The sequence below is a fragment of the Pyrgilauda ruficollis genome, unplaced genomic scaffold, assembly GCF_017590135.1.
Source record: "Pyrgilauda ruficollis isolate IOZ18807 unplaced genomic scaffold, ASM1759013v1 scaffold138, whole genome shotgun sequence".
NCBI lineage: Eukaryota > Metazoa > Chordata > Aves > Passeriformes > Passeridae > Pyrgilauda > Pyrgilauda ruficollis.
Window position 1 is genome coordinate 1,004,869 of NW_024512321.1, and position 13,202 is coordinate 1,018,070.

General features: G+C 46.7%; 1 protein-coding gene across 1 annotated transcript in view; it reads left to right on the forward strand.

The window, feature by feature from the left end:
• Positions 1 to 13,202, forward strand: part of ADGRB1 (adhesion G protein-coupled receptor B1) — a 198,183-nt gene that overhangs the window by 127,413 nt on the left and 57,568 nt on the right. The window contains exons 18-20 of the mRNA XM_041459547.1: positions 5,603 to 5,706; positions 6,833 to 6,928; positions 13,098 to 13,200. Coding sequence (XP_041315481.1) covers positions 5,603 to 5,706; positions 6,833 to 6,928; positions 13,098 to 13,200 — 303 coding nt within the window. The remainder of the gene's footprint in view (positions 1 to 5,602; positions 5,707 to 6,832; positions 6,929 to 13,097; positions 13,201 to 13,202) is intronic.

Here is a 13,202-nt window from a genome sequence, read left to right on the forward strand (position 1 = left end):
ACAGTCAAGTCCAAGCATTAACCTGGTAATGCCACGTTCATGGCTAAACCACGTCCCTAAGTGCAATTTCCAGACATTTCCTTAACACTTCCTAGGATGTAGGTTCCACCACTTCCCTGAGCAGCATGTTCCACTGCTTTTCAGTGAAAAAATTCTTCCTGATAGCCAATCTAAACCTCCCCTTGTGCGACCTCAGGAAAAACCCTGTCTCCAATAGAGAGCTGTGGCTCTGGAATGGGAACCTGTGGGATGGGAGCTCTCCATCTTGGAGAATTCCCAAATCCAGACAAAGCCATCACCATCCTCACCTGATGTTAGTGCTGGTCTTGCTCCAAGCAGCAAATTGGGTTGTAAAGCTGGAGATGTCCCTTGCAACCAGAGCTCCTGCAATTCTCTGACTTCATGAATCTTTAATTCCAAATGTGCAGGAAGTCAGGCTCAAGGCAACTATTATGAATAGCAAACACATTTCTAAAACCAAACAGAGCCCAGCCCCCCCAAATTCTAAACTCGTGTGCCTGTGTATAATTTCAGAGCAGAATAAATGGTTTAATTTTTCAGTGATTTTATTGGTGTGATGTTGTGCCTATAAAGACTTTGTTCAATCCTTTCTTGGAATAAAGGATGGAAAAAGCAGAAAGAACAGCTTGGTTGTAAGGTCTGGGGCAAACTGCACAGCATTAAGAAATACTTTGTTCTAATTGGAGCCTGTTTGACCCTGGAGCCAGAGCAGGGTAATGGAAAAAGCACAGCTCAAATCGAGTCGCTTTTCACAGCGTTCTGCAGAAAGGCAGAGAAGGAAAGGGAGAATTTGAAAGGGGGAGAGCCAGAAAAAATGCATTAAGAGCAAGAAGAAAAGGCAGAATATGCCGTGGGAAATAGCCAAAGGAAAGGAGACAGAGAAGACAAAGGAGAGCAAAAAATTAGGGAGAAAGGAAGAGAAGGAAAAAGAAGGAAGCAAGGTGAAATTGTAAAGGGAAGGAGGAGCGTCCTTCTGCCCTGCCGGGCAGAGCGATGAGGTGGCAGGACAGCGAGTGGCCCCAGGCAGCAGCGCTTATTATTTCCATCCTGGCTGATGTCATTGATTGCCTCCCTCCTCCCCTGTCATGCCTGGTGACAGAATCGCAGCCCTTGCGACTCAGAACAACCTGCTCTGTTCCCGACTGGCCCAGGGAAAAGTTTTATTTCCAGCTCCAAACAGGCACAGCTTTTCCTGTGTTTCAGGGGTTTTTTTGGGTGGCCCCTGTCAGCAGTTCCTCTCTGGGACCACCTCCAGTCCAGGCAGGTATAGATCCTATTCCTGACCTGCAATTAACCATTTTTTTCTTCTGCAAACAACCTGTTTTTTCCTCAGCTGTGGTGCTGTGAAAATCCCATAGGACTGTTCCTTCTCTTACCTTGACATTTTTCTGTGGGTAGCATCTTTATTTTTTTAAACCAACCTTGATTTCCCCAATTTTTCTTCTTTAAGGAAATTTCCCTTACAAGGCTCAAATCCTGAAGCATCTGACCACCTTCTGTCAGGGAGTTTAATTAGTCAGAAAAAATAAAACAAATGATTATTTGTTTGCTGAACAGAAGATGTGGTGGATAGAGAAAGAAAGTGGGGAGGACAAAGAAACCTTAATAATGAAGGAAGAAAACAGAATCCTAAGATATTGTGGCCTAAGTCTTTAGGACTTGCTTAATATAACAGTAAATGTCCTCAAGTTGTACCAGGGGAGGTTTAGATTGGATGTTAGGAAAAATTTCTTCATGGAAAAGGTGGTACAGAATTAAAACAAGGAAATAGCAGAGTCACTATCCCTGGAAGTGATCAAAAAACGTGGATGTGGCACTTGAGGGAGGACATGGTTTAGTGGTGAATGTGATGGTGGTGTTGGGTTGATGGTTGGACTTGCTGATCTTAAAGGTCTTTTCCAACCATTATGATTTGAATATTCTCAAAGGACCAAGCTCCTCTTCTTCCTGCAGCCAGCGATTTTTGTGGTTATCCCCCTTCCTGATGCCAACAAAAATCCCATCAGGGCCGGACCAATCCTTCCTTTCCTGTAGGGTGGAGGGATGAGCTTCATGGCATCTCTTCAGCAGAAGCCTTTCTTCTAGACATGGGGTTTGTGAAATTTTGCAAGAGGAAGAAGGAGGTGCAGATCCAAGTCTTTCCTGTAGGATGGACTGCAGATAGACATCAGTTATGACCCTAAAGCCTGGCTTAAGCTTGTCCAGTCATCATTTGTGTAATGCCTTGTCTAGGAGCAAACATCTGAGCTCGGAATGATCCGGTACATGTGGAAGATCCTTAATTAGCTTCAGGATCTAGGAGAGGGTTATGGATGATGTGGAACAGTGGATGGGGAAGGCAGTGAGAGAATCTGAGGTCTTTTGAGGTGGAGGGATCTCAGTGAGGATGTGGAAGGGAGGGCAGCTGGGGTTGCAATGTTGGGATTTAAGGATGCAAGCCTGCTCATCTCTTAAAAACCAAACTCCATTCCCTTGATGGTTCAGGAATGAGTTACATGTCGGGCTTTCTTCGCTTTAATGCAGCTCCTCCCCCACTTTTATCCAGTTACCCATGAAAAGTCAGTGAAACGAGACCTACTTAAATCAAATGTCACAATCGATGCTCATCCCAGGCCACCATTTGTGCGATGTGAACTCAAATTGCTGTAAGGGGGGAGCAGGGAAGGGGAAAGGCTGGGGAAAGAGCTTGGAGAGAGTGAGCAAGGAGCCATCCATGGGTGAGTGTCTTGTGTTCCACAGTACTTTTGTCACAACCATGCACTCTGCACTGGGACAGGGCTGTTGTTCACCAGGATTCTGCAGGGAGGACAAAGAAAGTTGTGGCTTCCTGCAGGACGTTGCATCCACCTCTGCCACACCCTACCTGACTAAATCAGAGTCCTTTCCACATTTCAATTTATAAGGAGCAAAATACGTGATGTCAGCACTCACCCTGCCTGGATGATATCCAAATTCAATTTTGTTTGATGGAAGACAAAACCAAAGCGTTGATATTTTCATTGAAATTTGTATTTACCTCGTTCCCAAATAATGCTTCTACCCTAGCATGAATATTTGGCAGGAGTAAATTCTCAGGGTGGGAGCACAGTCATAGGAGTTGATGTAAAAATCACAGTGACCTAAGTGTTTGTAAAAGTTTAGGGAAAGAATCCACAGGAGAGCTGAAACATCTCTTTCATGAGCATTTTGGGAATCTAAAGGCAGAGGGAGATGCAGGAGGGGTTGGTGAGGATCAGGTTTGTTGTCTGTAGCTGGTCTGCACCCAGTGAAGATCCCTCAGACCACCTGTACTCCTTTTGGTGCCAGCTGGGTGCTCAAGCCATTGACTGTGTGTGACATCCCACCCCTAAGGGGAAGGAAGCACACAAAATTTTTGGCCAAAATGAATAGCAGAAGTCATAGGGGCTCCAAGTTTTGTAAGTGAATTACAGATGGAAATTGTTATTAGTCCCTGATCTAGTGCCAGCACACGGCAATGGGTTTTGGATAAGGGGGTAGAGTGGAAGGGAAAAAGGAGGTGGATTAAAGAGGGAGGGAGAGAAGCAAAGGAGAAACAAGGAAAAGGAAAAAGAGAAATCACCAGTGCTGGCTCCAGTGTTGATCCAGCTGATGAGGTGTCCAGGGTCCTGGGGTGCCCATGAGCCCAGGGAGTGCCTTTTTATAGATCAGTTTTCTCTGCTTTGGAGATAAGTCTCTCTCTTTCCATGCAAATCATTTGTCATGCACAGCCTGTTCTTCTAGGCCTTTCTGGAAGTGGGTTGAAGCTTTCAGGGATCTGGGGTGGTCTTGATCCACCCTATAGTTCCTGCTCAGTTCTCAACCTTATTCCTGTGCCTGCACTGAGTTGTAATGATCTCCAGGCGCCAGAAAAAGGATTTTTTTCCCAGAAAAGTGCTGCCCTACCTGTGCATGGCCCCTTCTTCAACCACACCTTGTTCTTCAGTGTGTTATTACTAACAATACTTGACTGGCTTCATTACCACCCATATTTGAGACATTCACATTAATCCCCTTATTTTCTAGACTTCTACAGGGTGTCACTAAATTTTGGAAGTTCTTGTTCCATCCTTCCCAACAACTGCTGAGGGGTTCCTTGCAGTGCAGCGGTGAAAGTTTTGTTCCTCATTAATTCCCCTCAGCTGTGAGAGGTGTCCTTGCTCAAAATAAACAAATAGGATTTTCCCAAGCCCTCAAAAATTCAGGGACAATTCAGCTCTGACCTCTGTGTGTTTGGGTTGTTCATCTCTTTTTGTGGAGTAACCCTGTTGTGACTGTGGGCCTTGAGTGAGTGGACACAGGTTTGGTTTGGCCATGTGCTGAGCTGGCCAGGCTCCATTTAAACCCAGCGCTGAGCCCTGCCTGATTTATTTCGCTTCACAGAAGGCTCACTAGCCTGGAACAGAGCTGCTGTAGCCTCAGCTCCATGGCATCCCTCTGACTGGAGGTTCAGGCTCAGCAGCCTCATGCCTGCCAAAAAAAAGGTGTAGTCAAGTCCTTAGCGGACTGCCTGTTTCACTCCCAAATTCATGCATAGTTTTACTTTTCTTTTTTTATTTTATCTCCTGTGCTAAGCCCTTGCTGTGTCAGAAGCCGTCTCATCTCCATGAGTGAAGTGCGAGGTGCTGGTGCTGTGCCAGTCTAATGACAACCTTGACTGGGCTCCCTGTCCTCTGCAAACGGTGTGACCCCAAACAGAGAGTTCTTGGGCGTCTGTTCTGCGTGGGGCTCTGCCTCTCGCTGCCTTCCTGCCAGCAGAGATCACTGATGTGGAAATAAAAAACGTGCCAGGGGGGGAAAAAAATGCCTGCAGCAGGGAAAGCCAAGTGGGATTGAGCTCCTCGCTCTGAGCTGGGGACAGGGCGAGTTCAGTGATATCAGTGTGGCAGATGTTGGGTAGTTACAGTCACAGGATGCAGAGAGCTCCATTAGAGAGGTTACAGCCTGTGTTTGCTCTTGATGTTGCAAGAGCTGATGTTCTTTTGTATTCAGTCAGAAAAAAGAACCATTCCACACCAGGTTTTCCGGCCTGTGTGATTCCTTTCTATGAAAAAATGCCTTGTGCAGTGGTGTAAGAGCTGTGAATTGATGGATGGTGGATCCCTGGGGAGGGTACACATCTTGTTTTTTCTTCCCTTGCTTCATTTCATCCTTTTCCAGATGAATGTTTGTGGTTGGTGGAAAATTTTCACCTTCTTTTCATCCTCCACCCTTCATCACCGCCGTCCCAGAAGAGCTCGTTTGTAATTGTTCTGTTATTGCTTCATTAATTATCTTCCCACTTTCACACTGGATATGAAGAGCCTGATCCTCCTCTCATAACACCTTTCACATGCCTGCCTTCCATGGATATCAGAATTGTTACCCAGGCTTGGCACTGGCTTGTGGGAGCAGAATCAGTCAAAAAATAAAAGACTGGCTCAGGCAGAAACAGATCCTGTTCTCCTTCCCTGTTTGTTTGTATGCACAGTGTGATGTGAAGGTCAGCTGAGTGGGCACACCAACAAGGAAAATTCTTGCCATGACATTTTCATGGTAGAATTGGCTGAACTTATTTTTTAATGTCTCACTTTCTCTCTTTCAGAACATGGAAAAGGTGCTGGTCCCTTCTGTCACGTTAATTGTAGGCTGTGGAGTATCCTCGCTGACACTTTTGCTGTTGATTATCATTTATGTCTCTGTTTGGAGGTATGGCTTTCATTCTCTTCTCTTCTTTTTGGGGAAAGTAACTGTCTTTTGACCTACACAGATCCTGGAATGTTTGCTCTGTGGTTTTGGGTGTCTGGTGCTTGAGGAAGAACAGTTTGGGAACGAGTGGGCCCTGCAGAAAGTCATCCTGGTGGCTTAGCTGGCATCATTCTCCCCTTTCAGTGCCAGAGAAATTAGCAGAGTGAAATTAGTGCCATGCCCTCATGTAGGGACATTGTTCCATTTCCAAAAGCCTCGTGCTGGTCTCGATGCCTTTGTGTACCCCAGGAAACCTTGTCAGAGGCGAGGTGGACACGCACGGCCTCTTGGCAGGCAGATGCTGCTGCAAGGTAATTCTTTGGGAACATCCAAACCTCCGTGACCCGCCATGAAAACATCTGGCCTGAGGAACTGACAGAACTTCTCAGGAGCTTAAGGATGTTAAATCATCTAAATAACTCCCCAACTTTTTAGCTACGTTTTGCCTTCAGCTTCAGATGCATATGGGATCCCTCAGTACATCCTGTTGCTGACAGCTCCTGTACACAGGTCAGGTGGAACCTAAAATTGTGTCATTTATGGAGGCTGAAGGGATTTTGAAGCAAAGCTTTAATGAACAATTGGCCCATGCCCCTGTTGGATACATTCTGGTGACTCTAAGCTGGAGGACCTGAGGTGTGCAAGGGATTTTCTCCCTGTATTGCCTTGAACAAGATCTGAGTTTATCCTGTGAGATCCATGTCTCTCCTAAATCCATGGCAAACACGCTGAGACCTTCATGGCTCGAGGCCAAGCAAAGACAAATCAGAACCAGGTGAATGTCTGTGAAATCCAAATGGAGTGGCTGCAGGCAGTACAGTTGGGTATTATAGGTGATCCTTTTGGGAGAAGGGATCAGTGTGAGGCTCTTATTTTGTGCAGTGCTTCTTCTCAACAGGAAGGAAAGGGTAAATTCCATTTAGAGACTGAATTGAGATAACTTTTCCTGCGCTTTGATAGAGGAAAGAAACAAGAGCGTAAAAACTGAGCAAAAATGCATCTTTTTTTTTTTTGTTGATACTGTGACAGTGCATAGTGGCTGGTTAATTTTGGCAGCTGAAGACTGATCATGATAACGTTTATCTAGAACTCAGGTTTTTCCGTGCCTGGGGTATCATTGGATGTGCTCAAGTCCTTGTCCTCTCCTGCTTTTCCTCAGGCTGGGCGGCACTGAGCAGCGCCGGTAGGTGACTTACTGGGGTCACTGGTGTCAGGATCAAGTGGAAAGTTAGGATAGAAGATTAAAGAGCAAGTGTTCTAGCCTCACCCTCTCTTTCCTATCAGAAACAGGGTCAGGATCTGAAGCTCAAGCTCAGACATGAGGCTGAATCAGTTTGGAGCATGCCAGAGCCATTTGGAATAACATGATGTATTTTTTTCCAGGACTGTGCTCTCCTCTACCCCTCCAATATTTACTGTTATTGAGGACAGTAAATTGCCTGACCTGTTTCAAATGTGTTCTGTTTAATTTCACATTCCACTCTTTGCCTTATGCCTATGGCCAAAACGATCAGCAGGAATGGGAGGACACGTTTAAGAGAGGCTTGAATGGGTATTTCTGAGCTAGCCAAGGATGGACATGCATTTCCAAGTGATCCTGAGACCAGCTATATCTTGATTGAAGGGCTCTCTAGCCTGAGTCTCTCTGTGTAAATATTTGTAAAGCATGATCGATCGGGTGATCTCTAGAATTTCTCTTTGGTGCGCTGAGTTTGTTCCATTTCTTCTCTGTAGATCATGTTTTCATGTTTTCCAAACTTCACAGCATTCCCGTGGCTGAGCCCTGAGCGCTCTGTGTGTCCTTTTTATTTTAGGCATAGCTGCTGGACGTGAATGTGCTTTCCTATTAATGGTCTCAGGACCTTTGTATTCAACATTATCTCCTGGCTCCCACTTTGTTTTGCCCTAAATGTTGTATATTCTGGTAGACAGCAGCTGGAGGAGTGCTTAGAAATGGAATCAGCAGTATTATTGTCTCTAAAACACAGGGGCAGCATCAAAGTGGTTCTTTTCCACCATGCTGGAGAGAAACCCCTCATGTCCTGGCTGCCTGATCTTGTGTGGAGAGCACTCACCAGAGCTCAGCTGTTTCGTGGAGCTTTGGCCGGAAAATTTCCCATTCAGAACTCTGGACAAAGGCATCTGGAGCATGCATCCATAGACCCAGCTTGAGTATGAAACACTTCTGATGAATAAGCTCGATGAGGCTGACAATCTGGAAGCTTTCCCAGAATTTTGCCCAGCTAGGGTTTGTTTGTGTATATGGGAACCAGAAAAGAAGGGAGGGCGAGAAAGAGGGAGAGGAACACGGTGAAGAAAAGAGGGGCAAGAGTAACAGGGAGGTGATCCCAGCTTCGGGCTACATATCAGGGAGGAAATGAATTCCCTCTGCCCTCCCCATTCAAAACCCCCAAATAAAGGCTGCTCCTTGGTGGCACCTACTCAGCCACTGGCATGAATGGCACGAGCTTTTTGAGGCGAGTGATCACTTCAGACACGGCCAACTTGGCACGGCCCCGTTGGAAACTGGAAGTTGTTTCTGTTCGACGGCTGTTGGTGGCCTGTTGGTGGCCTCCCTCTAGTTCCCAGTAGACAGATGGCTGCAAAAATCTCTGCTGCAGATGGTGCATCTCTGGTCTTATTAGCAGTCTCAACAGAGGGGTCAGTGACACAGTGGGCCACAGAAGTGGAGTGACCTTGTTCTGTCTCTGCACTGCCTGTCCTGGGTCACAGCTGGAGGCACAATCTGTGTGTGGGCCACGTGCTCCACCACCCATGTGGGAAAAGAGGGGGAATTGAGAGAAAAAATTGAAAACTGGCATAGAAGTGAAAAACTGGGGGGAAAACCCAACCACTCAGGGGTCAGAACAGGTGAAATGACACCTCTTTTCAAGCAGCTCCTTGACACACTGGCATTTCAGGAGTGCCCCGATGTGTTTTCCATCCCTGAACTCGTTGCAGCTCTACAGCCTCTGGAATCAGTGACCTTTCCATAGCACAGGATCGATCCCTGCTATCGAGCAGCTCATCCACCAGCCCATCAGCCTGTGGGGCAGGGCAGAGCTCTGTCCCTGGCAGCAGCTGGGTGAGTGCTGCTTCATTTCAAGAGAGCAGCCCCAGCTTTTTTCACTCCTGAGTACTGATTGAGAGGCTGTCAATGAGCTCTCGAGGGGCTGTTAAGGCTTGCTTTAAACCCAGGAGCTCTGCCTGGGTGCTGGGGATGCTGAGGCACTCCTGGCCCTGGTGGGAGGTGGCAGGGATGAGTAAGTGGCTGTGTGGAGAGGGATGTGTGTACACACGGTGAGAAAGCTGCAGTGACTCAGAGTTTGTGGAGAGGAGTCTAATGGGGGCAGAGAAGCAGACTGTGGGCTTTTCCCACCTATTCCATCTGTCTCAGCTGGTGCAGGGCTTCACACAGAATGTAGGGATCCTCGCTGGTGACCAGTGACAGGACCTGAGGGAATGGCCGGAGTTGTGTCAGGAGGGTTGGGCTGGGTATCAGGAAAAATTTTTTAATTCACAAAGTGGATTAGCACTGGAACAGGCTCTCCTGGGAATGGTCACAGCATCAAAAATGCCAGAGCTCAAGGAGTGCTTGGACACACTCTCAGGCACAGGATGGGATTGTTGGGGTGTCCTGTGCAGGGCCAGGAGCTGGGCTTGCTGATCCTTGTGGGTCTCTTCCAACTCAGGATATCCTGTGATTGGAGGACATAGGCTGGAGCAGAAGTTGCCTAAATTAGCAGTGAGTTTCCCCCAGTTTTGTGGCTGAGTACAGCATATTTTGATAAGTAGACAGAATCCATGTATCAGTTGAGGGGTAGCAAGGCAGCACCCTGGAGTAGCTCTGTCTTTTCTGCAGATGTGTTTTTGGGCAAAACCCATCAAGTTCGATGTTTTTTCCCCCCGTGATACAAATTCCTGACTTCTTTGGCCAGAGGGTCTGGAGAAGAATGGTGATTTCTTTCTGTGGAGCATCCTGTGCTGGAGAAGAGGAAATGGAAGGAAAAAAAGCAAGCGTGGCAGGAGGTCTTCTTAGCATTCTGACTGAACAGAAACTTAACAAGGAAATGTTTGGAATCCAGGTCAGGCTACCAGGGAGGACTCTGGAAGAATTGCCCAGGAATGCACTATTGAATTAGAATGGTCAGAGCTCAGCTGCGTTTGAAAGTGGTCAGGGATGTGAAAGGCATCAGGAATGGGTTCTGGAGGTACGTCAGCACCAAAGGATTTCCCAGGAAATGGTGTTGAGTGGGGCAAGCACCCTGGTGGATAAGGAAGTTGAAAAGGTGATGGTACCTTTTTGCCACGTTCTGCTGGCAAGGCTGGCTCCCAGGCACCCAAATTCCTCCATAGAGGCAGAATTCAGGGAAGAAAATGCTCCCCACTGCCAAGGAAAAGAGAGACAAGGACTGTTTAATGTATCTGGGTGTTTTTAGATCCGTGGGATGCATTGAGGGAGTGGAGCCACTCTCTGTCACCTGGGGAGCTTCCTGAAGGCTGGAAGAAGGCAAATGTTACACCCACCTTTAAAAAGGGCAAGGAGGAGGATCCAGAGAACAACTGACCGGTCAGCCTACACAGCCCCTGGGATGATGAAAGGACAAGTAGCTCTAAAGGTTATTTCCAGGCAAAATGATGGACAGGGAAGCAATTGGGAATAGACAGTGAGGATTTGTGGAGGACAGGTTGTGCCTGGCTGCCCTGTTTTCCTTTCGGGATGGGATGACTGCTTTTATGGACAGTGGAGAGAAGCAGCTGGTGTGGATTTTGACATTACCAAGGCCATTAACGCAGTCTCCAAATGCATTTTTGTATCCAGACCATGGAATTATGCACTGGATTGGTGGCTTTATATCTGGATGAAATTCCTGCAGGATTTGAGTGTGGTGGTCAAAGGTTTGAGGCCTAATCAAGAGCTGATCAGGGTTGGTAGGGTGGCCAACATTGTTTAATGTCTTCTTTAACAAACCTGGACACTCCTGAGTCCACACCTGGAAAAGGTGCCCAGTGTTGGATGCCTCCAATACCAGAGATACCAGCACATCCCAGCAAGTCCAGTCTATGCTGAGGGAGCTGGACAATGTCAAAGGAGGCAAAAGGAACAAATTTGGAGAAGAGGAGGCTGTTAAAGAGCAGTCATGGAGAAGCCAAACAACTTGCAGAGGTAGGCAGGGAAAGGTCTAAAGGCACCAGCTGCAGCAGGAAAAGACCCAGCTGGATATAAAGCAAAATAATCCTTCACCAGGAAAGCAGTTAAGTTAAGCAGTTTAGTGCTGTCATAAGTCAGCCAAGAGAGGTGGTAGCATTTCTGTTCCTGGTGATTTTCAAATCTCAATCAGATGAGACCCTGAGAAACCTGATCTGACTTTGAAATCAGTCCTTTTTTTAGGCATAGGATTGGACTGGGAACTTGAGAGGTTGTTTTTTTTCCCCAACGTAAATTATTCTGATTCTTTTCATTGCCAACCCACATCTTGTTCTTTGGAGGTTCAGGGATCTGGAGAACAAGATAAATTCTCAGGGAGTGAAGGGAAGCAGGGGAAAAAAGAGAGTTGGTTTAAGGGGGCTTAAGGGGCAAAAAGTCTTAAGACAGCTGGATTATCTCCCCTTATGTTAAAACGCAGATTTATGGTCAACTCATTTCTTACCTTTTTCTGACCAGGGTAGACTTTACAAGTTCATGCTAATAGCAGTGGGATTGTAATGTTGCTACACAGATGTATTACATCTCCTTCCCACCAGGACAGAGTCCAAATCTCTGTTTCTGCCCTGTAGAAGCTCCTGACTGGAGATTTGAGGTTTTACTTCACACAGTCAAAGCATGAAGAGATTGAGGTCTCAGTACCCTCCAGTCACAAATGGAGCAGGGTCCAGGTGATGCCCAGCACTGTATGGAGCCCATTGAAATCAGGAAATTTGGGCTCAGCTTGGCTGTGAAAGGAACCAGAAGCTCATTTTGCAGCCTGTCAACCCAGCTTCTTGCTGATGAGGGATCCTACATTTTGCAGCCTGTTCTGGAGCTGGGAGTGTTTCGGGGAGAACTTCCTATAAACCAGATTTCCAACCGATTAAGTAGCAGTTCATGCTACCTTTGCTATTTTTTTTTTTTTTTTTTATCCAGAAAAGCATATCTTCACCATACATGTTTGTCTGAAGGTACAGCTCAAGGGGACGTTGAAAAATCAGTTTTACAGCCTTCATTAGGTCTAAAGCACAGATTTACCCTTGGCAGAACACACACGTGCAGTAAACCCATCCTGCCCTCCTCATCAGAAACTCAAAACTCTGCAGCCAAGGCACGACCAACTCACTCTCGCTAAAATTAATTAATGAAATTAAATTCCCAACATAAATAGTTGTTGTGCTGGAATATAGGAAATAATCCTGCATTAGCCTCCAGGGATGAGCTGGTTGATTAATACATCTGTTTCTAATTTATATAAGCATCAGCATCTCCTCTTCACTCATCTGGCATTCAGGCAGGGCACTTGCAGCATCTTTGAGATAATTCACATGTGTGAATGTTGGTGTGGTCAGATCTTGAGCCAGTCCTTGAGGACTTGCACCTTTGCAGTTCCCTCTTCGTTTTATCGTGTACATAAAAGTGCCTTCAAAGAAATTTCCCTCCCTGGCCAGTGGTTTGAATTAATTGTGGTGCACTTACCTCGGCAGCGAGCCTGGTGCTGTGCTGCAAATCAGAAATGACAAATAGCTGGCTCCTGGAAGGTGCTGAAGGCAACAGCTCCCTAACTGCTGTCCCTGATGTCCCAAACCCACAGCTGCAGTTACGTATTTGGCCTAGTTTGGAGAAGTGATACCAAAAAAAAAAAAAAAAAAAGAAAAAAAAAAAAAAAAAAAAAAAATATAAAAGCCAGAAATGCTTCTCAATGCTTCTCACCCCAGGAGCGGTTGTTAGGCTGAAGGAAGTGGAATGCTGAATCACACACACTTTGTTGTCAAGGTGCATGTGTTTGTAATCTGCTTCCATCGCCAGCATGCCTTTGGTTGGGAATCTTATCTGTGTGTTGCCTGTTTGTTTTCTTTCAAGCTCCTTTTCAAGCCCCCATTTCAAGTAGGCAGAGCTGAAGAAGATTTGCAGCACTCTACTGTTTTAGGAGGGGCTCAGACTAGGCTGGCCCCTCGTTTGTTGGCTCCTAACTCCAGCATTGATGGGGATGATGGAGACATCTTCTCCCCCTCCCTTCCCCCCTTGTTCTTGTCTGCCTAGCACATAAAATCTTCAGGAAATTGGCAATTGTGTAGAGCCTGGCCTGGATTGCTGCTTTCCAGAGGTCACCCAGGGCAGGCTGTGACAGGGTGGGTCTCCCTCCCCTCTTCTGTCACTGCAGGTACATCCGCTCGGAGCGCTCCGTCATCCTCATCAACTTCTGCCTCTCCATCATCTCCTCCAACGCCCTCATCCTCATCGGACAGACCCAGACCCGGAATAAGGT